The sequence below is a fragment of the Ischnura elegans genome, chromosome 6 (genome assembly GCF_921293095.1).
Source record: "Ischnura elegans chromosome 6, ioIscEleg1.1, whole genome shotgun sequence".
Taxonomy (NCBI): Eukaryota; Metazoa; Arthropoda; class Insecta; order Odonata; family Coenagrionidae; genus Ischnura; species Ischnura elegans.
Window position 1 is genome coordinate 69048757 of NC_060251.1, and position 26363 is coordinate 69075119.

Genomic DNA, 26363 nt, shown 5'->3' on the forward strand with positions numbered 1-26363 from the left:
AATGATTTTGTAATTGAAGAAAATTTTATGCTTCCATGGAGGATACAAAGACCAAGAAAAGCTTTCATTTTATTTTAAGTTATTGGCAGAATTTTCCTACTCCTTCAATATTTTATGAGGGGGCGAGAATTGTTTTCCAAGTCTGGATGAAATGGATTTCACCATCATTTTTACTGGCACTTCTACATTCTTCTTCACTCTCACTGCTGGTTTCTTCATCACCCTCTCTTTGTCCCCTTCATGAATATTTAAGCGTATAATAAAGAAAGGTTGAAGAAACTACGAATATAGGTCGGCAATTGTTTAAAAAAGTATTCATAAAAGTTTCATAGAATTGTGTGTAGAGCTGAAGATTAAAAAAAGAAGAAAAACACTGCTGACCACATTGGAAATGAGTAGGAGAATAGAGAAAGAAGGAGGCGGAGGAACATAGACACAAAGCAAGGCAGATATAATGAAAATAATAGGGCCTCATGATAAGAAACTGGGAGGGTCCCCATAAGAAAATTAACCGTTGAAATTTTTTAGTTACTATAAAATTTCAAAGAGGTACAAAGAGGTAATAAAGAGTTAAGTACTTTTAACCATCCTTAAGAGTTTTTTTTAGAAAATTTTTGAGATCATTTAAGCAAGGGCGAATCGAGGATTATTTCCTTGGGGGGGAGGAGGGGGGGCAAAAGGGTCTGTCAGGCAAACGGTCTTCTCATGTTTGGGAAATAGAAAATAAAACATTTCCCATACAAAATACACTATTTTAATAGCAAAGCTATTATTATTAGAATATTAATAATTTACATGCATAATAACAAAAATTTTCTTATATATTTTCTTCTGAAGATATCAAGTACTTCAGGTTCAGACATGTAAGGAATAGGCACAACAGGAAGTGCTGAGGAACCATTTAATTACACTAACAAGTAGTATATGCATCCAAAAAATATATTTACACATACATATATACAAATACTCCTGGAGTAAAATTTTCCAGATTTAAATGTTCTTATAATGATAAAGAGCACAGCTGAATCTTAACAAATGCTGGAAGATGTATAAACAATAGAAATATAAAAATAAAATTACTAGAGAGAAAACACTAACTCCATGACTTTGAAAGCAGTCGCATGGGAAGAAGTACAAATTCAAATCACAATTGTCTCACATTAACCCTATCTAGTCCATATTTATGCAACATGCATACCCCCAGTTCCTATTTACTCAGGGATGGAAAGAGGAAGGAGGTTTCCTAGTATCACAAAACAGCTTAGAAAAAAATCCAGAGAAACTTAATTGATGATTAATTTTCTGTTTTGATAACAGTAGTACAAAATTATGCTACTGAAAACTTGCCGATTAATTTCCTCGAAAAAATTACCAACTAAATGTCATCCAAAGTTGGAGAGAGAAGATGGCTCAAAGTATTGGGCATATCCAAATTTGGCATATATTATTATTATGTAGGCATTGGTTAGGACATATTTTTACATGGTGTATCATGCATTGAATTGATTTTTGCATGGTGTACCCTTCATTACTGCTCTATCTGTTTTCATGCAAAAAAGCATGGGGAGGAGTTCTAGGACATCCTAGGAAATAGGTAACAAGGAATAAGTACAGATGAAGAACACAACAATAAAACAAATACATCAACATAACTCAATTTGCCAAAACTTTATGTTAATGCAGTTGCACTTTTTCCCCCAAATGCCAGCAAACCCCAAAAATATGGTCCCAACATATTTATGGCAAACATCATTGAACAAAATAATGAGTATTAAATCAATAACATTATTTTACCACTAACAAGGAATACAAAAAACATTTCTTCACTTCCACAGTAAAAGACTAGAGTCAAGAGACACTTTATAATGAGGCATATGACTACAACAATGAATGAGACGCATGAGATTGTTAGACACTAAACAATGAAAAACTTGTGTTATGGAATCAAAATACCTTTTGTGATAGTTTTGTCAAGCCCAGACAGATATACTGAAGGAATATATTCAGAGAGAGACATATTTTTTGAAGTTATAATTCCCAGAACTTGAGAAATAATAGAACGCAAGTCCCTATCTGTTTCCAGCTCGAATCTTAGGTTGTATTTTTCAGCATAGGTAGCCCACTGAATGCGTGCTGAGAGAACTGCTCGTAGGAGTGTCATCCACGAAGCCAATTGGTCCCCTGGCTGTGAATTAAATGAAAAAAAGTCATTAACCATGCTTCAGTTCTTGACCACTGTTTTATTTTAATAAATTGATCTCCATACACTTTTATCCCTTTGCGGTCCAACGTCGAGGCTGGCTCCACAAGTCTAGTGCTACGAGCACTAGGCCTGTTGTAGCATCAGGTCTAACTTCGAGTTGACGGCAAATCGGGTAATCTCTTGAAACATTGCCCTTGAATAAATCGCTTTGCCTTGATGTCGAGCTCAACTTGAAGTAAGACCTGATGCTACGACAAGCCAAGTGCTTGTAGCAATAAACTTGTCTAGCCAGCCTCGACGTTTGATCGCAAAGGGTTTAAGTTGAAAAATTTCTTGAAATTTCCTGATTTTTCAATTTCAGAAATGTTACCACTTCACACTAAGTACTCCATATCAGAAAATATCAGATGATCTCCAAATATCAGAACATCAAAAGTCTTTAAGGCTGGCATAGTTTTGAGACTGGTTAATAGTAAGGCATAAAACAATTCTTTTGGAGAAATTTTCAGACAAAAACTGCATCAACTGCTAGAATAGGAATGAATGTGACACATGATGATCAAATAAATTACTCCTCTGATGAGTAAGCACCAACACAATAGCAATCAATTTCAAAAACTACGACAAATGTTTTGGGTGAGAATTCTTGCATAGTTGGGATAGTGTCTTTTCCAAACAACGAAATAGGGACAAAATTTTTCTGACTGCTTCTATTTCACCCACTTTTTCAGTTTTTCACTGAAATGTCCCTCACTTTTTACGAACCTCAAAAATTTACTTATCTTTCCCAGGTTTTTAGCAGGCATATGAACCCTGTAAATGATGGGAGTGAGTTATTGAGGTTTGGTTATCAAGGTAATAATTTGTCAACTTTTGCCATCAATATTTTGCATCTTCATTTGAGCTTTGTCAGGGCTTAATTTTGTGTTCCGATTATTTTGGTATGTACCTCCAACAATTGGAGTCGGGGAGTATGGTAGCTCAGTCGCAGAGCGAGGGGGGGATAAAACCCCCCCAGAGCTCAGAGAAATTTTTAAGTTTATTCCATTTTACTTAATGGTTTAGTATTACTTATATAATAGCGTTAGGCTTAATCAAATATCCCTCAGAAAGCCGTAAAACTCGCCATTTTGAAACATTGATCTTAAAATTTTTCTGGTGGAAGGCCCCCGCAACTCCCACTTACCCTAGTGGGTATGCAATACTCTCACACCCCTAAGTATTAGTTGTACCTAAAACCCCTAGCCTTAATTCTTAGCTGTGCCCCTGTGGTAGCCTAAAGGATAGAACTCTTGGCTGCTGATCAAAGGTTCCCAAATTCAAAACCTGGGTGTAGCCTTCAAACAAACCATAATAACATCTTAAAAGGCTGAGATGGCCCTGGGAAAGGAATTGGCCTCCTCTATCCTGAATAAGTAATATTCACATTTCTATGGCTTATTCTGATGAGAACTGTCTTATTACCTATTAAAACCAAACTTTGGGTCGAGTCACTGAGTCAAAGAGACTGTGAACAATTGGAGTTACTAAAAAAATTGCAATGAAACCTAAAGCCCTGAGGATGTTCAAATAAAGGAGAGAAAAGTTGGTGGTAAAAATTGATGAATTATTATCTACATGACCAATCTTAAAAACTCATCTGAAACATTTATGAAAAAAATTAATTCTCAATCAGAATTTTGGATCAATGAAGTCAAATGAGTGAGATTCAAACCAATATTTTTGATAGGAAATGGAATATATGAGATATACATACCTGATTTTGCGAAAGAAGTGATATCAACACTTTACACGTGAAATGTGCAACAGATAATATTGCACTTTTTGGGCAGTGGTCATGAGGTCCCGACATGGACTGTTTAGCCAAATGAAATGCATCCAAGGATTTGGCGAGTGATGGTCGTTGCAACATTAACTCTGAAATAAGCCTCAATTCTGATGCAATCACATACTTCCCCCGGAAGAGCTCATTCCAACCCAAAGAGAGCATATCAAAGTAGATGATCCACTGAGATATATTACCAGGAACTGCATTCACAATTTTCTCATCTGTGACAACTAGAGCAGGGGGGAACTTTGCTTTCTTCTTAGCCCACAGGCTCAATGCAACCTCCCAATCAGCTAACTGAGTAGCCAATGGAATCTTGGTCTCAGATTCAGCATCTATATCCATCACTTTACGGATCATTTGTAAATCTTTCAAATGAGGAGAATCCTTTAGTTTCTGGAGCTTTGGGTGAAGTTGTATATGATGAGCCTAAACAGCACAGCAATAATAATAATTATACAGATTATAATTAAACTAAAGCAAGGATTTCCATTGCTATTATTAAATGCTTTACATATTCCACTTTTGGTACACCAGCTATAGATTCAGACAAAAAAATGGGAGATCTAAATTGAAGCCCTAAATTATCACTCAAAGGCAACATGCGTGGTTGCAGTACCTTAAAATATTTAGAGCATAATATTGTCTTTATAAATCTAGAAAAATTACCACACATACAGTTCCCTTTTGCCTTTAACTAATTGTTGAACATGCATATGCATGCTCTTGGAGGAAACTTATTTTTTTAACTTTTCTTTATTTCTATTAAAACTTATCTTTTTAACTAAATTAAATTTAATGATTATTTGTGATATGTACTTCTCCCCAATATTAGCCCTGATAATCAATAATTTGCCATATTCATATAAAATGTTAACATGACAACTTAAAGCCTAAAAATAATTTTCACATAAAATTCTACCACAATTAAAATGAATAAATTGCTTGACAATGTAAAGTTACCCAGGAGCAATAATTCAACTTACAATTAATGCCATCTTGAAAGTTGGGCACATTCTAATTAGGTAATTAAGAGTAGCTTCTGGCTCTGAATGAAAATCTATGATTCCACCAAGGAGATACATCATGAAGGACAAGGGCAGAAATCCTCTCTCACATAAATTTTCCCTCTGAAAAGAAAAAATGAATTTAAATATTTTGCGAGAGTCGTGAAAATGCCTCTTTACATTTTTAAATACAATTATAATGAAGTTCAACAAAGATTATGAACTTACCAAATGCTTGTTTATCAAAATGACAATGGTATCTTTTACTATGTCACTGTCTTTCATTTTGGATTCGTTCTTAATAATGAGGTATGTAGGAAGAGTATTGACAATTCTGTAAGAAACAAAATACATGTTCAATTAAACTATAATTTTATTTATATTCTGAGTTAAAATTTGATAAGGAGGCTGAAATAACAAGCATATCTCCTTTCAAATGTGTACACATTTTCTTGTATGCAAATATCTATTCTCTGCACTAAAAAATAAACAACGTACAAATATACCTTTCTAAAACCAATGAAGTGGCTTGTATTTTTTCAAAATACGTAATGTGAAATTTTTTGTGTACAAGAATGCCACAAGAATAATCACATAACTCATTGTGTTGTGATGTTGGATTGCTGAGAACCTAATAGCTGTGGAGCATCTCACCTGATTAAATGTATTAGTTGCTAACTCTCTACCAGTACTTTGTAATGCCCGCTGGCATAAAAGCCAGATGGCTTGGGGTGATTATGCAACTGAAAGGGTGCTGCAGAATGCCAAAAATAGGGCATAAAATATTCATAGGACTGCTGGCGAAACTGGTCTCATCATAGCACCTTTTATAAAAATGATCTATTATGCAGATGAAGCTATTTAATTGTCGTCTATAAAAATCATTACATAATTAAGTGAGGTATCCTGAGTTAAAGAAAATCTGAGAAAAATTGACTACATATTCATATTATAAATATCAAATGACATCATAAAATGCTTGATATATATGATTCAAGTTTATACTGCAACATCAAAATTGGATTCTATTACAATATCCTTTAACCTTCATTTTGGTCCTAGCTGGGAGAGGGCATTTATTCAGTAAAAAGTAAGTCACTTACATAGTTAAAAAAAAAATCACTCATTTACTTGAAAGTTGTGCCATGGTGGTCAGTGACTCTAGTGGTTGCTTAGCAACGTCGATTGCCATATGTTCTGCAATTTTTTCTTTGACACAATACATCTATAATTAGGGATCATATACTTTCTAACATACATTACACTCTTTTCTTTTTTTCGAGAAAGGGTACAGGCAGTGCATATACTATTACACCTTCTTGTTATTTCTACAATTTTCACAATTAATATGCTATTTTATTTAATAAAGAAATAAAATTACCGTAAAAGAACCCAATCAGCATTTTCTTTTTGCTCCAGCAACGATGAAGCACAACCTTCCCTCTTTAAGTCAACCCAATGTGAAAGAAGCCAAGGCATTTCAGCATTATGACCCACAGAAGATGAACACATGACACAATCCAACATGTATACAATGAATTCTTGGAAGGATAATAGCATAAGAAAGTTTGATGAGCTTTCACTAAGGACATTCTGAAAAGAAAAAAAAACAAACTGACGTGATTATGAATTTTCTTTACCTATCACACACTACAGATATGTAATAACATGTGTACATAATCCACTCTACTCCTACCATGTCATGTAGGGAGAATATGGGCATAATATTAATTAACAATGAAGTCACTTACAGCTTCTGAAGACCACGTTGAAGCAATAGCAGTGAAAGTTTCATTTATAATGGCTAAAACATTGCAAACAGGACTTTTTGAGCAAAAATTCAGAAGGCAATGAAGTAGGTAATCCTTTTTTGATGCTATTGAGGTAAATATGTCCAATATTGAGTTGATTGAAAGCTCCCAATACAGCCACTGTTTCAACAGCACCTGTTATGAATAAATAATCTTATATCACCAAAAACATCATGTTTTCTATCACTGTCACTGCAGCAATTATAGTTAGTTACATAGTGGACAGGCCTTACTAAAAAAAACAGAGCCGAATATCTAATTAATACTAAATTACCCATATTCACTACAGCGTAATAAGAAAAACAAAAAAAATTAATTCATATTTTACATGTTTTGTCAGTAAAAATTTAGCAAACTCTATCACCAAAATTAACAATTAATTCTATACGAAACTATTGACCGGCATTTTATGAGTCTGAACATGGGCATACCCAGCAAGGGGCAGGAGGGGGCAGCTGCCCCCCCCCCCCCCCCCCCCCCCCCCCCCAGAAGCAAAAATCGCAAATGTTTAAGGAAATTAATATTTTGTCAAGCAAATAATTTTAAGAGCTAAGAAAGAGCTGTTACAGTTTCCTTAAAACGTTGGTTTCATTCACCTTTTCCATGGTTAAATTTTACCTATACCTAGAACAACCATGGCTTGCCCCCCCTCCCCTAATATTTGATCCTGGAGACGCCCTTGAGTCTGACGGCACCTAACTCTTTTAACAAATTAATCAACATTTTTGACAAGAGAGTTAATTAAAATATGGACAAATAATTAATGCATTAAATACCATTAGCAAATGATAAAAAATAGCAATTATCCACTATTTTAATATATTCCTCATTATTATTAATCTATTGACTTTTTTTAGACTCAATAAAGGTGTTTCCTTACCTGAGACTTACAAAATATTTTTTGCCAAACTTCAACATTTTTTGAGAGAGAATGTTTAAAATTAGGTATATGATTTACATCTGCAAACTGGTACCGTTTAAATAAAAACAAGTATTTAGAAATAAATAACTGTGGAATATTTGACACTATTTCTCTCTCACTTTCAACTTCCTCAAAGGAAGGGAAAAGATTATCCACACAATTAAGGAATGTTTCACATAACCTGAAATAAAGAAACATGAAACATAAAATTCCTTTCTCATCTTAAGTAGGTACAAAATAATTTACTTTAATAAGTACTATAACTTACTCTGATGCAACCCCTTATCGCAGATTACTACTTTTTGCATAATACCCCTACATCTTTCAGTACCCAAGATTTTAATTTCCTCCCTTCTCCTCTTTTGCCTGATGTTTAGGACATTACATTTTTTCTTCTTCTCATTACTTTCACTTATAAAAAATAAAACCAGAAACCACTCGGATACTGTGATACACAAATGAGTGAAAGAGCAGTATTTGATTTTCCTAGTGACAGATCAGTTGGTAGTACAAGGTTATTCTCAAGGCAGGTAAACATTAACTTAAGCAACCTGGGAAGGAATTGGCTGAGGCAATAATTTCACAACTTTACAATTCAACAATCCTGATAGCTTAAGGTAAGAACTGGACTACTACAAAGAATGTGACAATTTGTTTGACACTCGGTCCTTAAGCATAGAGAAAGGACTAAACATTCAAATATGTACTTAAAAAGACACTCTTAACACCACAGTCTCCACCTCCTTTTGTAAACGTTTTTTTAATGGAATGAGCTTAAATGAAAGTAAAATTAAAAAAAAAGAAATTCAAAAATCCACTCCAATATCCACTGAGAAATTTAGAAGCTCTGCTTCTGATGACGTAAAGGTACATAAAACAATGTCAATTGATTGATGATGATCTCTTAAGTAGGTATATTTTAAATTCTTTCTCCGCACTTCTTTAATAGGGTGGTTTCCTATTATTTTTTTATTGCCTAAATTGAAAGATTATTACTCCTGGAGAACATATTTCATGCTGTTAGATTCTTAAATGACAATATCTATTTTTCTGGATTAAATGAAAAGTGAAAATTTTCAAGCGCACAAAAATGCAACGGCTAAGTATGAATGCTGGGAAAAGCCCGCGTGATGTCTGGCTGCCGTGTGATGTCTGGCTGCCGTGTGAGGCCACCTGGGTGCGAGGCTATGAACGCCGCTACGATGCAGGCTGCTTGCTGGCAGTAGGGTAGAGTACCCTGCTAGCAGGTAGTGCTTGGCTTAAATAACGATTATTAATACCTTATCAAACAAAGGAAACTTTTCTACCATAGGCAGTTTTAATAGGTGATTATTTAGAGATGTTTCCCTGAGCTCTGTGCCTCATACATGCATTTGTAATATCAGACGATGTAAAACTCCTATCTACTCGTATAGAAACTAGGTCCCTGTGACATCAGGTGGAGTGGCATCGCATGGACGCCAATATGGCCTTTTTCAAATGCGGCTAAAATTGACCATTGCCATTCATCTAGAATGGGATTTGTAAAACCAAATAATTTGTATATTATGAATACACTGATGTTGGGTAAAGAAATGCAATCAATGCCTTTCGTTTTCTTTGATGAAGGAAACTACCCTATTGTGAAATTTACATTCAACAGGACCCAGTTGTGATCTTTTGACCCTTTGAAAATACCCTAGATTTTGCAAGACTACCATGCATTCAATAACTGTAACACACACAGGCACACAAGCATACAGGGATTAAGTCACAAAGGATATGGTGAAAGATACTGACTTTGAATTCATAACCATATTTCAGCATGACTAAGTGCTTAACTTTCTTTGACCAGACCACACAGAGCCCAGAGAACAAATTTTTAACATTTGTCTTAAACGTGACTCTAGAATATTCCAGTGGAAAAATACTTAAAGAGATTTTAATCCAACGTGCATTTGCAATACAGTGAACACCAAGACCAATTAATCAAAATAGTATAAACCAAACTATCACCTCCCGGGGTTCTTTGCTGCAATACACAGAGGTGAAAATAAATGAGGATTTGATAGGGAGCATTATTGGGGAGCTGGAGGTATAGTAGTCTCTTAGGATTACAGGGCTGATTTGGGAGCAGATCATGGAACCAGTGACAGTGGATCAAAAAGATTAATAAACATTGCTCTAAAAAGTGGTCAAAAATCTTCAGAAACTATTCAATGGCAATGGAAGACAAAAACTGATACAGAAGAACATACTACTCACACCAAAGTATGTTCCATTTCATCCTTGCTGCCTATAGGAAGAGCCAAACTTAGGAAATCTAAGATTGAAACAATTTTCCTCTCTGACATCATATCTTCCTGTGAGCCATCCAGTTCTTCTTGGCTGGATAATAAAACGTCAGGAAATTCTGATGCTCCAATGTGCAGGCATAGTGCAATTGATGCTGCCAAATCTAACTAGGAAGATGAAAGAAAGAAAAGCAATAATGCTACTAAGAGAAACAACTTTTTCAAATACATATGTACCAACCTACAGGAATCCTACTCACATTAAATTCTCGGAACTGAACAGATAATCTTATTAGCTCTGTTAAAATGATAAATGAAGCATTAGCATAGAGCATGAATAGTTTTCTATCACAGTGACATACATTCCATAGAGGACTTTCTGACGAAACTCCCACAATATCAGAAGGCAATAATCCCCTATTCCCACATCTCTCCTTTCTTCCATGAAATTAATTAACGCCACATACTTACGAATTATCTACATAAATTCGTTTTTGTTCATCCTTTTGTTTTTTTTTGTTTTAATTTAATGCCTCAGTCACAGGTGTAGTCCCAAAATCAATGAGTTCTTAAAGATGCAACCAGGCACCTGAGATATTGTAAAACTATATTGTGTAGAAAAATGGAAGTTGCTGAAAGAACCCAAGGCTTCCCCACAGTGCCTCCAGCATTGACGTAACAATTTTTTAGAGTTGTTTTATTCACAAAGTTTAAATTTCATGAAAATGGAAACCTGGTAATGGGCCACCCACCACACCTGTGATGACTAAGCTTGAGCATCACACTTCGCCATTAATTATGATAAATGCCAGCCCACTTACTATTGATCAGCAACTTTGATATTGACGCCAAAAAACAAAAATAAACATCACTCATACATACACCATGCAGATATAACTAGCAGTAACAAGGAAGCTAGTAGCCCTATTGAAAAACGTATTGATGTGGTTTAGCCATGCATATAGACAAATGCCATCAGGTTTTAATTTAATCAAATATGTATAATGTTTACTCACCTTGCCATGATCCAACTCTGAAGTAGGCTTTTTAAACAACAGATATAAGCGTTGATATAGAGTGAACATTAAGTTTTGAGGTAAAATTCCAAGCATCAGTTGTAGCCACTGAATCTTTTCAGCAGTAGAGAAATATGTTAACCCTCTTGTCCAAGTATCCAGAAAAACAGAGATGACCTATCAAATATCAATAAATGAGTCAACCGCAAAATAAAGTAAAGCAGCATGACTTTACGCTATTCACTAACTCATTCAAAGTTTCAACCTGAAGGTTGGCTAGGAGAAGTTGGAAGGCTGGCTAAGTGAGGGTAGAGCTAAACTTAAAAGAAGATGAATGTATTCAGAGTAGGAAGAGAATGGATGCATTCTGCCACAATATGCTCAACTCAAATCAGTGAGAAAGTGAGTGGTGTGACAACGTGGAACTGAGCGACATGATGTCACGATGAGCTGATCAGTCGCTGGTTCAGTGAGTGAGGAAGTCATCTCTCAATTGTGATCACCTCAGAGCATAAAGGGGGAAAAAACATTATTGTAATGCAGCATACCACTGCATTCGGTGTGCTCTTACAGAGTGATCACAACATCATGATCAATGGATCAATGAAGCAAAATGCTGCTGAATGCACCCAATTTCTTTTCCTGGGACACTTTACCATTGAAGGATTTTTGTTAGGGATGCCCAATGGCTTCACCCAGAATTGATCCCAGGCCCCTAAGATCAGTAGTCAAGTGCTCTACCTTCTAAGCCAACAAGCTACACTTCCTTACACCTTATTTTATCAGACAGAAAAAAGCTTAACCATTCATAGCACATAATAGAATCATCTCTAATAAAGTTGTGTGGCAAGTGCGTGTGCTGCTCAGGATGGCCCTGGAATTATGCACCCCCCATTCTCACAGTGCCGTCCACATCATGAACTGTTTCTGCAAAGGCTTATGAGTTAATATGTAGATGGTCAGGTCAGTCATAGTTAGAGGAAAAGAAAGTTCTATTGATGAAGATTCTAAGATGCTAGTGATAGTGACCGGCCAAGGAGCAACATCTTCGTGGATTTCTTGCCCCTTGGGTGGCCAGAAGTAATTCGAGGATCCAGACAAACAATATGCCAACTATCGGCCAAATGCGGAACTAGATCTCCGAGGATATCGAGCAATTATGTAAGGACAGCACGTTGACAAATCATTAGGATTGTTGGTTATTTTATGATTTTTCCAAAACTAGATCTCCGAGGATACCGAGCAATTATGTAAGGACAGCACGTTGACAAATCATTAGGATTGTTGGTTATTTTATGATTTTTCCAATTATATTTTTAGTAATAAGCTATCATTATGCAGTGATTAATATATTTCATGCATTTAAATTCATTTAAAATGCCTTTTCGCTGCCATTCATTGCTACAGGTCATCATTTACTGGGACAGTGGTTTGTTGGTTGAAGGCATTTGGGGTAACCGACATATTACACTTTTTCCTTTCTAGCTTACGAAGAATAATGTTTTTCATCATAGTCATGAATTTATGGTCATTAGGAACCCTTTGAGTAATCACCGTGAGACAGTAGAGGACATTTCAGGTAAAATTGATTGGCACCTTAATCTTAACTGCTATTTGTCGTTGCCCCTAAGCATTGAAATACCTCCTCAAAGCCAATAAAAATCTTCCTTGCCATTTTCTACTTTTTTCCGCAGTGGCCCAACGATTCATCCTATTACACCAATGTTATCATCACAATAGAATCCTCGATGTGTCGGCCATGTTGGCAAATTATGTCACTGCCTTCAGCGCCGCCAATGGTGACTTGAGTATCGAATAAATTAGGCTAGGATCGAGACCACGTTGGTCGCCATGGCTGCATTACTTCAAAACTGAGTAAAATTTATCTTTAGACTTCATTCATTCATCCATTTGAATCGATATTTCTGTGTGTCATGGACAAGCAATACACAACTGATAAAAAAAACACTGACGTGTCAAAAGAAATATGTATGAGCATATGTACAAAGTAACCATTACGCCAATGCAGTTAACATGCCATATGATGAGCATTGGAGTCAAAGGATTAGTGACTTAAAATATAATGCAGGAAATATTTTAAACTATGCATCATTTACATATGAAAATGTGACTTTCTAAGCAGACTGTGAGGGTATTCCATCCAGTAACAATAGAGTGATTGATATTTTGAACTGCCAGGATTTGACTGAAAAGGTTTTACTATACATTGGTATATTTTTGATGCATCACAAACAATACCCATAGTGGTCATCCAAGAAAATATTACCTACCTGTTCATTTTGGGATGGATTTTTGCAATCAACAAGGGCAAGGGAATCAAATACTTTCCTCTCCTTCCCTTCAAAAGACACACCATCACTAGAGTCCACCATGAAAGAGACAGACACTTTTTGAAGGGACTGATTCACAGCGGAAAGTGATTCTTTCAAATTTTTCCACATTTGCTTGCTACTGGTAGCAAATTCTTCACTTTTCACTCTTTTTACAAGTTGTACATGCTTTTGAAGTTCCATGGTCAGTGATGACAAACAATCAGGGACATCAGATGGAAGTCCTGGGTCTGCTGTACAAAATCAAAATTAAAGATATAAAACTTGAGAATTGAAATATGTAACCGATTATGTACCACCATTAGCCATAAAAATACACAAATATCATTTATAACATTTTTATCAATCCTTTATTTACACTTATGTTGTGTCCTTTCTCCTGGTAATAATAATTTTCGCCTGGTAATACAAAATTTATTAGTTATTACCCTTCATAATTATGCAAGTGTTTCCATTAAAATCATGATCTTTCTGATACTTGTTCTTTTTTTGCAATAACTACATCCCAATTTTCTGGGAAGATGGACAATTACTTATAACTTAAATAGTCCGATGTCTTTTTCTCGCAAAAGCACTAAATTTGAACTTTCACTCTGTGGGCCAGGAGGTACATATTATGAATCTTTGAAAATAGTGTATGACAACTTCGATTCGCCTTCCATTTTTTCTTAGAGATAGGTATTTCATTTGAATATATCACATTTCGAAATTCTGTAAAATGGACAGATGATGTGAGGACCCAATTAAACGTTCAATATGAAGTAAAAATATGTCAAGTACAGTAAAAGAGTGATACAATCAAATTTTAAGGCCACAATTATTTGAAAGCCAAAGCTGAGTGTGCTGAGTGCACTGAATGTCTGACTGCAAAGCTTCTTCAGTTGATAAATTCATGTTAGTTACGGTTATCTTCCAAGAAAGGTTTAGATCTTACATGCGGTAGACTCTTGCTAATATGAAAAACGTTATAACAAAGTTCTTGTTTTTATCAAGTAAACTGTTGGTCCCGACAAAAAGGCAAATCCAATCTATAGTAAAAGAAACGTTATTACAAAATTACAAGTCTCAGTCCCACTCCCAGCAGTTATAAAATGACCGTTATTACAAAGTTCCACGGGTAAGCAACAGCATTTAAGTGGATAAACACTACATTACGTCACAATCATTGTGCTAGGTTTAAGTTCTCCTCGTGCACTGTGCTGAAAAGTGTCAAATATGGTTCTTTGTTCAATAGGAGATACTTCAGTATCCACACAACATCATATTCATTCCTGTGGAATCATGGTGACCCTATGATTACCAATCGTAAATTGGCAGTATGATAAATCGACAAAAATTCAACTTTCAGAGATACGAACCTTAGAAAAATTCAAGAGTGCCCAAAATTTTAAATTTGGCACCTATAGAGTGGGCAGATGTGACATGGTGTGACGTATAGAGACTCATGCATTGGGCACAGTTTTAATGAAGAATCAATTAATCCGTTGTGGCATCAACTGTTCAGTGTTTTGGCTGTACTTCCTTCCTGTTAACAGTGAATTTTTTCAGCTCCAGCCACGTCGCACACACAGCTGGATCAGTTAGTCACAATCGTGCATTAGCGCAAAATCGTGATACACAGTTGCATTCTGCAGAATAACCACACTTTTCGATGCCTTGCATAGGCTTATCAACTAACAAACAAGGTCTTGGAACGCATCTTGTTCGTATATCGAGGATTTACTGTATTTGCTCATAATTTAATCGTGAATATCATACACATGACTCCGAAGCTTATCCACGGCGCAACTATAAGTTTGGGAGATTTCAATCAAAAGAAACGGTCCAACGAAGTTCGATACAACGAACTTCCGGTTTTCCGGTGAACTGTATAATAATGAGAGTTTACTGTAAACCTTTTTGTAATTGTATGATAAAATATCGCTACTTCGACATCATAAAATGAATTTGAATTGCCAAAGACTCAACCAAATAGTGCAAATCATAATTAAAGATTGTCTTTGGAAGATAAACTTCTTGGTTATCATTGAAAGAGACAGAATTTACATCTTATACAAAAATATAGCAAAATTTTGCTGAGTAACGTAATAGCTGAGGAAAATAAGATGTTAATTTATGCCAAATTTAACCAGTCAAAAAAGATGCGTGTATAAAATAACTGTTTATCATGATTATTATCTCTGGGTTAACAGCAATCTAAAAAATAGAAGAACCATCACAGGCAAATTTCATGCGTCTGAGGTCTGAAGTGTTTAATGTATTTCCACAGGGTTTTATATGTTGTGATTGAGCTGAATTTTCTAGTGATTTGATATTTAATAAAATTGAAAGATAAAATACAGCTCTGCACACAACGATAAGAATTTTCAGAGCGAGACAGATATCAGAAGTAAAATTGCAAAATTTGCAAATACTTTTGAAAATGTCCTGTCAAACACAAATGCTGGCATGTTTTATAAAATAAAAATTCTTATAAGTTATTAAAGAAAAGCACATATAAAGTTATTGCCCATTGACTTAAAAGCAAAATAACCCAGCTGTATTAAGCTTAATTACACCCAAAAATGAATACCATAAAACTGAAGAATTGAATATGTAAACAATGAAAAATCAATTATAAGTAAACAAACATCTTACCATTAACTGGTTTGGTCTGCTCCTCTTCGCACAAATCATTATAATCTTTTAACATAGCTGCTGAAATGAGGCTTTTAGATGCTAAAATTTGTATCACTTTCATGCGAGTATCTGGTTCCTCAGGTAGGACCCTGGAATTTGAAATAAGTTAAAGGCTAATCAAATTAGCTCTGTATTCCCACATACTCACTGTAAATAGAAATAAAATAGTGGGCATTCTTCATCGTCCATTATCTTAAACTCATAGGGAGTGAATGTTGTTTGTGCCATATCTAATCTTTCCCTTCCATTCACCTAATGCTTTAAATAAATAAAAATTTCAGGTTTGAGAGATTGACCCCAAATACACAACATACTTTGAATGGAGGCATGTTATGGATTTGATCATTTGTGAGATACCTAGATGTGAAATTTTATGCATTTTTCAAATAACCAAGCAACAATCATTATCAGATGAAGAAAATTATTCGATTAAAATTAAACAACTGAATGAGAAACTGAACTAAGAACCGTGATTAAGGACTAGTGCCAGGAACCAAACCGTAAGTAGAACTGAAAAAAACAATAAATAATAATATGTAATAGGCATTCCTCTCCAGTTCTCCAATAGGTTAAGTTTTCCATGGGCGATGTTTCAATGCTAACTTCACTCACTGCCATCAGGGCTACCTATATGCTTTGATAACAAGGCACAAGATGAGCATTGAAACGTCAGTCATAGAAAACTTGACTCAGTGGAGAATACTAGAGGAATTCCTGCACTAAGATTCAGGTTGCATTTTCATATGAGGTCTCATAGCAAGATTAGCAGATATTCTACTAAAAATATGAAAATAATCTTCCCAAGAAAATATAACGGTATGGTATTTAAAAAAAAACAAACCTTGGTTTGAGTAATTCCGGCAAAAAAGTCTGCTCTAGATACCGCTTGCGAAATACTGATGCTTCAAGAACCGTCCTCAATATTTCTCCTGTCCTCTCAAAATGAGTCAACACAAACTCCACCTCAGCAGCAGCTAAGTTTTGTTTCTTAAAAAGGAAAAAAAATGTGAGCTTCCAAAAAAGAAAATTATTAGACCGAATGCATAAACGTAATATTGCTCCATCTCTTCCAATTTCTATTCAATATTTATCATCATTTGTCAAAGGGTACTTCCATAAGCTTCGGTGTTTTCTAGCCAGAATATTTGCAAATATCCATTTTCAAGTTTTACATGAGAGGATACACAATAAAATTCTATGAAAAGTCAATGAATTAGAAGTAATGAAAAATTTAACAGTTAAACCAGATGGTAAGATTCTAAATGAGGCTTACAGCCAAACATTCAATTTGAAAAAATTGAATTTAAATAATTAAAATGGTAAACATTTAGCATTTTACCACAAAAAACCAACCTGGCCAATAGCGTCATTCATGGTAAGCTGGCTTGTTCGGAAAAGCCCACCTTGTTCACTCGTGCGCACACCAAAGTCTGACAGACGTGTTCGAGCCAGATGAAGGTAATCACTCAGCACTGTTCTCGAAGTTGCTGACGCTGGAACTTGAGGAGGGTGAGCAATATGAGCTCTGAGCCCCACTATGCTCTCCACAGGGACAAGGTCAGTCATTAAGGACAAAAGTAGCCGAAAATTACGATTAGATGGGGTTCCTTTCTGGTCACCCAATTTTCCCCATGTCCCACGCACTCCGAACATTGAATCAAACCACTCTGCATATGATGGGAAGCCACAATCTTCAAGACTACACTGACGAGCAGTCAGTAGGGCCAATATTAGTGTCTCACGACAGCCATCACTGAATGCCTCGTATACCAAAGATGAAACAAAATCTGGCGAAGAAAAAGAGAAGATTCACTTATGAGCAGAAAACTGAACATCAAAATATAATGCTTCTCAGCGAAAGAATTACCATTATTGGATTAATTATCACCAGGGATGGACGGATCCAGGATTTCTTTCAGATCTGGATTCAGATCGGATCCTTGATTTTCAGAGCCTGATCTTTCGGATCGGATATTTTCGGATCCAAATGCATTTTCAAATTTCCTGATGCTGAGATTCCCCCAATGATTGTTCAATCTCTTGAGTCACACTATGTGCCATTAGTATTTTGCTATTTTTATTTTCCACGGTTGAAATTCTGCTACGTAACCTCTGCGAGAGCTTTCAAACAAAACGGTTCATGAGTAGGACAAGAATCGCATGTGACGGCACATTCGAAGATAGAATCGGAACTATTTCCACCCTTATGCATTCACTGAACCTATTATTCAAAATTTCGGATCCTGATCCGATGTCTTCCGATGAAGGTCAATATCCGCTGATATTTGGATCCGAGGTATCCGATCCGACCATCCCTAATTATCACGTTTATGATTCTCTCCCCAAGGTCCTTTCTCCATACATCAAAAATCCCCATATATATATTGAAGTGACAATTTAACTCAGACACATTAACTTAAACTCGTATTGATGTAGCAAAGACTTTGTTGAGACTCATTTTGTTATAATGCTACCAAAAAATCCAAGAACAGAATGTTAAAATATTTCACAATGAAGAAAAATTGTTTCAAAAAACAACTTTTATTGACTTTAAACTTAATATATTACAAAAGTCAGTCAAATGTGACATTTTTTAAGTTAATTGCCAGAACTACATTTATTTACTGAAAAAAATCATTTTAAACTTAAAACCTCAAAATAAAATGCCAAAATACAGGTAATAATTCTCTTTCTGAATTGATGTAAAAAAAAACATTTTTATTTCCTTATTCACGATTTTTTACAAAAAACAAACAAAAATGATAGAATTAGCCAACTTAAATGGTCAATGATTATTCTACTATTGAGCTTCAAATTGCGAAGCATACATATTCAGTGTACATATACTCAAAAGTACACTACTACAGAAATACTACGCATAAATTAAGCAGGAGTCAATTTAATGCTTCAGACAAATGGATAATGCAGCTGATTCAAATTTGTTGTAAAAATATGACCCTCATACTACAATAAATACTTCATCAAAAAGGTGAGAGACCAATGAATATGAACATATTTATGCATTTATTTAAATTTAACCTCCGATTCAAAAGAAAATACCAATTACCTTTCATTAGCATTCCTGATTCATCTTTAGTGACTGAAAATACAGATATGCATGCCAGAACATTTCTCCAGTTCACTTCACCCATTTTTAGAATCGTCCTTATAATATCCAGAGCATTTTTGGCAGCAAATGGTCGCAGTATCTGTAAGAAAGAACCTAAAATTTAAATGCATCTCCCCATTACAAAAATAATCCATTAAATAATACATCCTCAAAGAAAAAACTATTTTTCTCAATGGGGCTGTAAACGCAGACCTAAAATCGCAAATGATGGTTAAAATAGTTTGGTAGATGGAAGGGAAAGATGCGTAACAAAGAAGTAATGATAGGCCTATGCTCAAGCCGGAGGAGCAGCAGAAAAGTGGAGACCAATTTTGCATGACTTTGTGATGTCATCAACTTATCAGGGTTAAGGCTGCTGCTTTTTTATAGCGAATGGCTTGAGAAGTATGTACCAACTTAAGTGAAAAATCAAAATTTTGAAAAAATGGGTACATATCTTTATTTTCCAAATTATAATGCATTTGACAAAAAATGTAATTGGTGAAGGCATTATAGGAGAATAAAATGTATTTTAAATTTAAAATCTTCAACAAAATTCATCACAGTATCTACTTTCATTGAGTGTAAAACATTTCAGGATTACCGTGTATGTCTGAATGTAGTCCCCCTTTTTTTCCAAAAAATCTGTGGTAAAAGTAAAGGGGGGGGACTATATTCAAACACATTTTTTTAACTTTTCCTCAAACTGAAGCCTAAAAATTAGGGGGGGGACTATATTCGGAGAAATACGGTACATCAACCCAATTAACATCAAATTAAGGCTATGCATTATGACCAATTTTTCTATGAATTGAAACAAAACTTAAAAAACTGCTACATTGCCAGCCAGAAAGCAAATTATGTATTCTAATTTTTCACCTACATATTAAAATACTTTATTATGCAAAATTACTTGGACCTAAATATTTCCTCTGCAGCAATTTTCCATCATTTCACTTGAATATGCACTCTCACAATGTAAATATTTAAAAATATTGTTTAACGCTTTTAATTATATTTTTATTTATGCATAGTTGAGCCTAATGTGACAACTAAAACTTAAATTAAATTTCTTTCTTACGATAATGACCTTACCGATGCTAGCATCTGCTGAAGATGCTGGGGTATTTTGCAGTAGCTCCACTCGCTTTGATATGTGAAGGCTTGGTTTAATGTGGTATCCGGCGAAAATGTCAACAAATCTGCCAACTGGTTGGATAAAAATCCTACAATAATTGGCGATTGATGACCACCAACACCAGGTTGAAGAGCAATCAAATGGAATACGTCAACAGGATTCAGATTTAGTTCACCATCATTGAGAAAATTACTTCCGGAGACCTACAATTAAAATTAAATGCACAGGTCAAATTATTAAAATAAATTCACACATAAGAGAAATGTGCCCAAATTCCTAAAATTATTTTTTAATTGTCATGATCGCTTGCTCATAAAATAAAAAAAATATGCACATTTAAAAATTACAACAGCATGATCTATACATTAGAATAGGTATATGCTGAATTATGACACTTTAAGTTAATGTAAACTGTGTGACGTAAAAACTAAACTTAGCACTACAGCAGAGAGTAAAAGGCAAGTCGGGTAAATAATGTGAACAAAAATCACCTCATTCTTCAAAGGTGAAGAAAGTAGCTGCTCATTAACTTTCCGTAAAATTGATGATAACACTATTTTGAGGGCCTGCTTGTGGGAGGCGAGTAGATCAGACGATGCTGTATCTGTGCTAGGGCCATAAACTACGGCAACTAGTGGTGAAAGCAGACCAATGCATACTTTCTTTGAAACTTCATCTTCGCCTCCAAAGCAAATCAGAGCACTCATGGATGACGTTAGTCTTGAAATTTCTGCTGGATGGCTCAAGTTCCTATGAGACAATTATTATGCATTTCACATGATAAAAATGATACAGTGTAAATATTTATCTCATCAAATACATAATCTAAAACAAATGCATAATAACAATACTAAAAGTTTGCCTCAGAAAAACAAAATTTATAGAATTGCTATTTTAATGGATAGGTATGAACCCACAATGTAATCGCACAAGGCATAGAGTAATCTCAAGGAACAGACAGGCAAGAAGGACAATGCCAACAAAAGATCTTACTTAGTTGGTAACGAAGAATTGGGAAGTACACATGAAACATTTACGCAAAGGTGAAGATAATCAATTATTATAGATGTATAAAATTCTACCAGTCCAGAAGTAGCTGGAACAAAAATTGAGGCACCAATTATGAGGAGGGAAATCGTGCATGCCCTCCAGAAGCTAATTTGGGAGGACATATGGAGCAGATTACATAAAAGCATAATAATATTAAAACCAAAGAAACAAGATGAAAGGAAAATTTGAAAATCATTCACTAATATCATAAATGGAGGGACAACAGAAGATTTTGGCAGAAGTATAACTGTATAGCAACCAAAACTTTGGTAACAAGGCTTTGATTTCAAATTATGATGATGAAATATTTTTAAAATTTATATTTCCTACAATGAAATATATACTAGTACACTTACAGCTTAAAATTTCAATGTAATCAAATAACAATTTTAAAATTTAAAATAAACAAATCAAAAGTTAATAAATTTTAATGACTTAAGTAACAAATCAATAAAAATAAAGTAGCAGTGAACTTACTTAACTACATACGAAATGGAGTCAATCAGAGATGCTTCATGGAACATCCAAAGTATTTCCAGGGGCATATCCTCCTAAAATTCATACAATTATAAAAAATTCCTATTGCGGGCATTGATGGAAAAAACACAAAGTCAAACACTCACCATTTGGAGATAAACTTTTGCAAAGGATCTCAAATCAAATTTATCCGAGTGATAGAGTTTATGGATAACTGTAACCAAGGCTTTAATAAGCTCACGATTTTCTTCTGAAAGCATAGCAATGGACACACCCCTTCTTTGAGCCACCTTTTTCCTATCACATAAAACATTTTTCAATGTATTAAGGCAAGACAAAGTGGAGACATGTTCAACTTTACAGCCTTGGAGATCAGCTTTTTCAGTAATAAAAGCTGTGATAGCCTCAATAATCTGATTTGTTGGTTTCAATTTATATTCTTCAGCCAAGGTAGGATACTTTTTTTCATTCTTATTGGAGCTACTTGGAACCTGAAAGAGAAGACAATTGAGCTATTAACTTTTAATGCTATCCAGATTTAGTCATTAAGATGCACCTTTAATTAAAATATTTACTGAAACATACTTCTTATTCCCAGATGGAAAACTACCTAAGTTTTTTCACCCATTCAACACTTTGTGTGTAATCAAGCGCTTAGGTGCAAAATTATTTATACTATGGATGAAACTGATGGAAAAAAATTGCCTTTAATGAGATTCAAACCTAGATTTTCCTACTGCCTGACAGGCACACTTGGTGGTGTAACTAGTAGCATATACCAACCAGCAATAACGAAATTCAGGTTCAAAATTGCTAAGCCCAATGATCTTTTCATGGTGAATTTCATCCTTTCGGTAAATAGATAAAGAACTATTACATAATTTAGTGAAAAATTGAAGCTTGAATTACCATTTACTCTAAACTCTAGTGTGATCTACAACAGTAGAAGTTAAGATGAACGGCTATTTTTACCAAATGTTATTGAGTGTGTGCACATGATGTCGTTTGACCACGAAGTACTTAGGTGAGGTTATTTACCCTAGCTAGGACTGTCCAGCATCTATGCCCTACAGGACAAGGGTAGGGACTAGGATGAAGGCCATATAAGGGTGTCGCTACACACTTAAAGTCTTCTTGAGTGGAAGTTGGAAACTGAAAACAGAGTTAGATGGTAGAATGTTCGGTAAACAAGGGAGGGGAAGGAAGAGAATAGGATGGGGCGAAAATGGGTGTGGCGAAGAATGGAGGTGAAGTTGAGGGAGAGGAGAAGGAATGTCGAAATGCTGGACATGATGGGTGAGAAGAAGCAGCTTTTAGATGAGATACGGAGGAGAGAGAATGTATGGATGGACCGAGTTCTTAGTGGGGAGGGTATGTTGGAAACAGTATAAGAGAGTTGAATGTTTTGTAAACAAGGGAGAGGAAGGAATAGAATAGGATTTTTAGATAGAATGAAAGGGGGAAGGCCTTATTATGAATCGTTGAGAGAAGTCCATGAGGGGAGGGGGATTCCTGGAATGCTTCATTAAAGCTCCATGCAAACCTTCCTTAATGGGTAGAAAACTTAAATAAATAATAATGAGTAAACTGAAAAGGTGATAGGAGAACATGGGAAAGGAAATCAAGAAATGCAATTAGGATACTAGGATATCTGGAAAAGAAATGATCCATGGTTAAATTAATTTTATTTGTTGCTAGGACGCATGTATATACCACCTCTATTTCTTTCAGGGAAAGGGTTTCCAACTTCCGCTCTAGAAGACTTAAGTGTGTTTCGATACCCTTATGTGACCTCCATCCGAGTCCATACCCTTATAGCGTAGGGCATGGATATGGACAGTCCTGGCTACGATAAATACCCTCAACAAAGTATTTATTGGTCACATGACAATATGGGCACACACTCAACAACAATTGGTAAAAATAGCCGTTCATCTAAACCTCTACTGGTGGAGATCATACAAGAGTTTAGAGTAACTGGTAATTCAAGCTTCCTTAGTCGGTAACAGTAAAGATTTATCGAAACGCCAATTTTCGTTGGATCTTCACCAAACTTAGCATATATAACTTATTTAACATTCTAAAAAATCCTAGGAGAGGGCGAATGCGCTGCGGCTACAAATTAACAAATATTACGCCCAATAACAATTTTTTAACAGCAGTATTCTTCGATATCACCATCCGCACAGTTGAAGGAAAAAGTTAAAAGAATCAATGATTACTTCCGACAGCTTCCACGAGAGATAATTGTTTCAGGTAGGTCGGATTAATTTAGCTACCATGAAGAACTCTAAAAAGCACACACATCTATGAAATTTATTTATAGACAGAGATAAGTCAGGGCAAAGTTTCGATATACATATATCAAAACTCTCGATAGGAACAAATTAAGACTTTGCCGCTCTTTGCAACAAAATAACACCTTGCAGCTCTGCCTTGTTACTATATAAGTAAACACTAACAGATAGTTAAATATTCTGAGGACATGGAACATTTTCATTGTAATTACAGCAAATTAATTATTTAATGCCTTATTTTCTCACTTCTTTCAGTATGTCGGTCAATTTTTGGTGATAAAGTAGACTTCGAACTGTGTTCACGACGGCTGTCGTGTTGAGTGGTCCGTCCTCCCAGATTTTTCGAGTACCTACAACCAACAATTTCCAATTAAAATTAGAAAATAACAGAAAATTTAAATTGGATAGGATCCACGAAAATACACGAATGGGTTGTTAACATACTTAAAATCTTTGAACAGTCATCCATTTCTCCAACACATTTGAAATACGGTTTTGAGCGCTCAATGATCGCACTGCGATCGTCGTTTGTTTTGGTAAACAAACACCTACTATACGGCGAAAGCGCGGGTATTTTCAATGTGTTATGTGGATCCCAAGGCCCTTATATAAGGATTGGGGTATGTCCCCATCCTTACTCTGAGTGTGGATCCAATTTTTTTATTTACTATACTTTTCTTCACAGTGTTCCATACAGAAATGCATATTTTACCGAAAATTAAATTTTGAAACTGACCGTTATTAGGCGTTTGGGAGGCTCCTCAGGGTAAATAGCATGCTCCAAAGATTGCATGCTCTTTCCAATTTAGAAAACAAATATGTTCTCCTGAGGAGCCATTTTCAATCCAAAGTTGTGGAGACGTTAATTTAATACCAGAAATTGGCTGAGGAGAAAATGAAATACAAGAAAAGGGTATCCTTGAGAGATAGGGACACAATATCAGTGGGTGTTCTCAAGTAGAGCATCAGGGTTACATTCAGATTTAGCTAAAATACAGGGCAGTCAGTGGATTCTGCATCTAGGTCACTATCAAAAGGGAATTCCTCCAGCAGTGGCAATTTTAACAACAGATGTACGTAGTTTACCTGAGGTATGTTGTTTGATTTTTCTTTCAGATTATTTCATTCTTAATGATGATATATACTTTTAATTGCCATTTCAATGTCCTCGTTTAGGTTATGAGTATGCAGTTGTAGTGGTTGTAGCTTTGTCTCCCCATAGCCAGTCAAATCTAGTCAAGTGCCAGATTCTCTTTTGGTAAATATTTTGGTGATTATGGAAGAAAACATGATCATTGGTTTCTATTGCTAACTTAAAATGCACATATAATAAGAACCTATACAATCCACATCCACGCTTCAATTACACAGGCCTGCAAAAAAATATTTTTTGAAAGTTGTTTGAAATTTGATAACTGATATTTACATACTTTTCAGTGCTGATTTCAAAAATCTAATCCATTTTTGTCCATTATGTCAGGTCACAAATTAGGGAGTATGTGTGGGTATAATAACAAAATATAGGCAATTTTTCACATTTTTTCCAAAGTTATAAAATTTTATTTTATTTATAAATCATGTTATAAACTACACTTCGAGTACACTTCCATTTCTCTTTAATGTCATAAGTCCTTATGATATCCATTTTGCTCTCTGTCGAAACTTCTTTTCCTGCTTGTCCAGTTGTGGATTCATTGAGGATCATCTCTTTTTATCATCCAGCAGTATAAATCCGCTATCATGTTGACTTTGAATCTTCTTCAATATCTTCTTTCCATTTCTTTGACTTCTCGATGGAATCTTTCGCCCTGCTCGAAGTAGCCAAGATGTCAGTGGAGAAAATGAACTTTAATGCTCATGTTACAGCCCAGCTTCTTAAAGTTGTCGAGCATGTCTGTCCTTGGAAGGAGAAATGGAGGACCTGACCCGATGTGAAACCCGAGAAAACCTCACTGCAATAGTTCGCCGGGAAAAAACCAAAAATTATATTAATTGTCTTGTAGCTTGGATCTCTTTTGTTTCCTAGGAAACCGGTAACAACTAATTTAAAAGATGTCCATGCTGCCTTCTCTTTTTTTTTCCACTTTGTTCACAAAGTTGGGATCTGTCATTAGTTTTCTAATGTCTGGTCCGACAAATATTCCTTCCTTTACCTTTGCCTCTGATAAACCAAGAAACTATGTCCACAAAGATATCTGAAGC

The 26363-nt window shown here is 35.2% G+C and overlaps 1 protein-coding gene across 2 annotated transcripts; it reads right to left on the bottom strand.

Annotated features, from left to right (window-relative positions):
- Nucleotides 1-738: 738 nt before the first annotated feature.
- LOC124160966 lies at nt 739-24682 on the bottom strand. 2 transcript variants are annotated; one of them, XM_046537101.1, is made up of 20 exons: nt 24606-24682; nt 24408-24511; nt 22011-22355; nt 21865-21938; nt 20829-21087; nt 20295-20540; nt 19158-19299; nt 17444-17877; nt 16932-17077; nt 16049-16179; nt 13352-13641; nt 11061-11237; nt 10016-10212; nt 7730-7952; nt 6790-6984; nt 6420-6631; nt 5267-5372; nt 5018-5161; nt 3960-4460; nt 739-2185 (listed from the first exon to the last, which is right to left on the bottom strand). In XM_046537101.1, exons 1-20 carry the CDS (start codon nt 24628-24630, stop codon nt 1937-1939), a joined length of 4200 nt encoding a protein of 1399 aa, XP_046393057.1. In that variant the 5' UTR covers nt 24631-24682; the 3' UTR covers nt 739-1936. The 2 variants fall into 2 exon arrangements, with proteins under 2 accessions (XP_046393057.1, XP_046393056.1); XM_046537100.1 differs by having other exon boundaries at nt 13352-13644.
- Nucleotides 24683-26363: the final 1681 nt, after the last annotated feature.

Bases quoted from the DNA above. Each gene is read 5' to 3' on its own strand.
- LOC124160966 (XM_046537100.1), bottom strand. From the start codon at position 24,630: ATGGATGACTGTTCAAAGATTTTAA. The intron at 22,356-24,407 runs GTGAGAAAATAA...CTTCTCTTTCAG, and splicing joins TGACCGACATACTGAAAGAA to GTTCCAAGTAGCTCCAATAA. The intron at 21,939-22,010 runs GTGAGTGTTTGA...TATGAATTTTAG, and splicing joins CAAAAGTTTATCTCCAAATG to GAGGATATGCCCCTGGAAAT.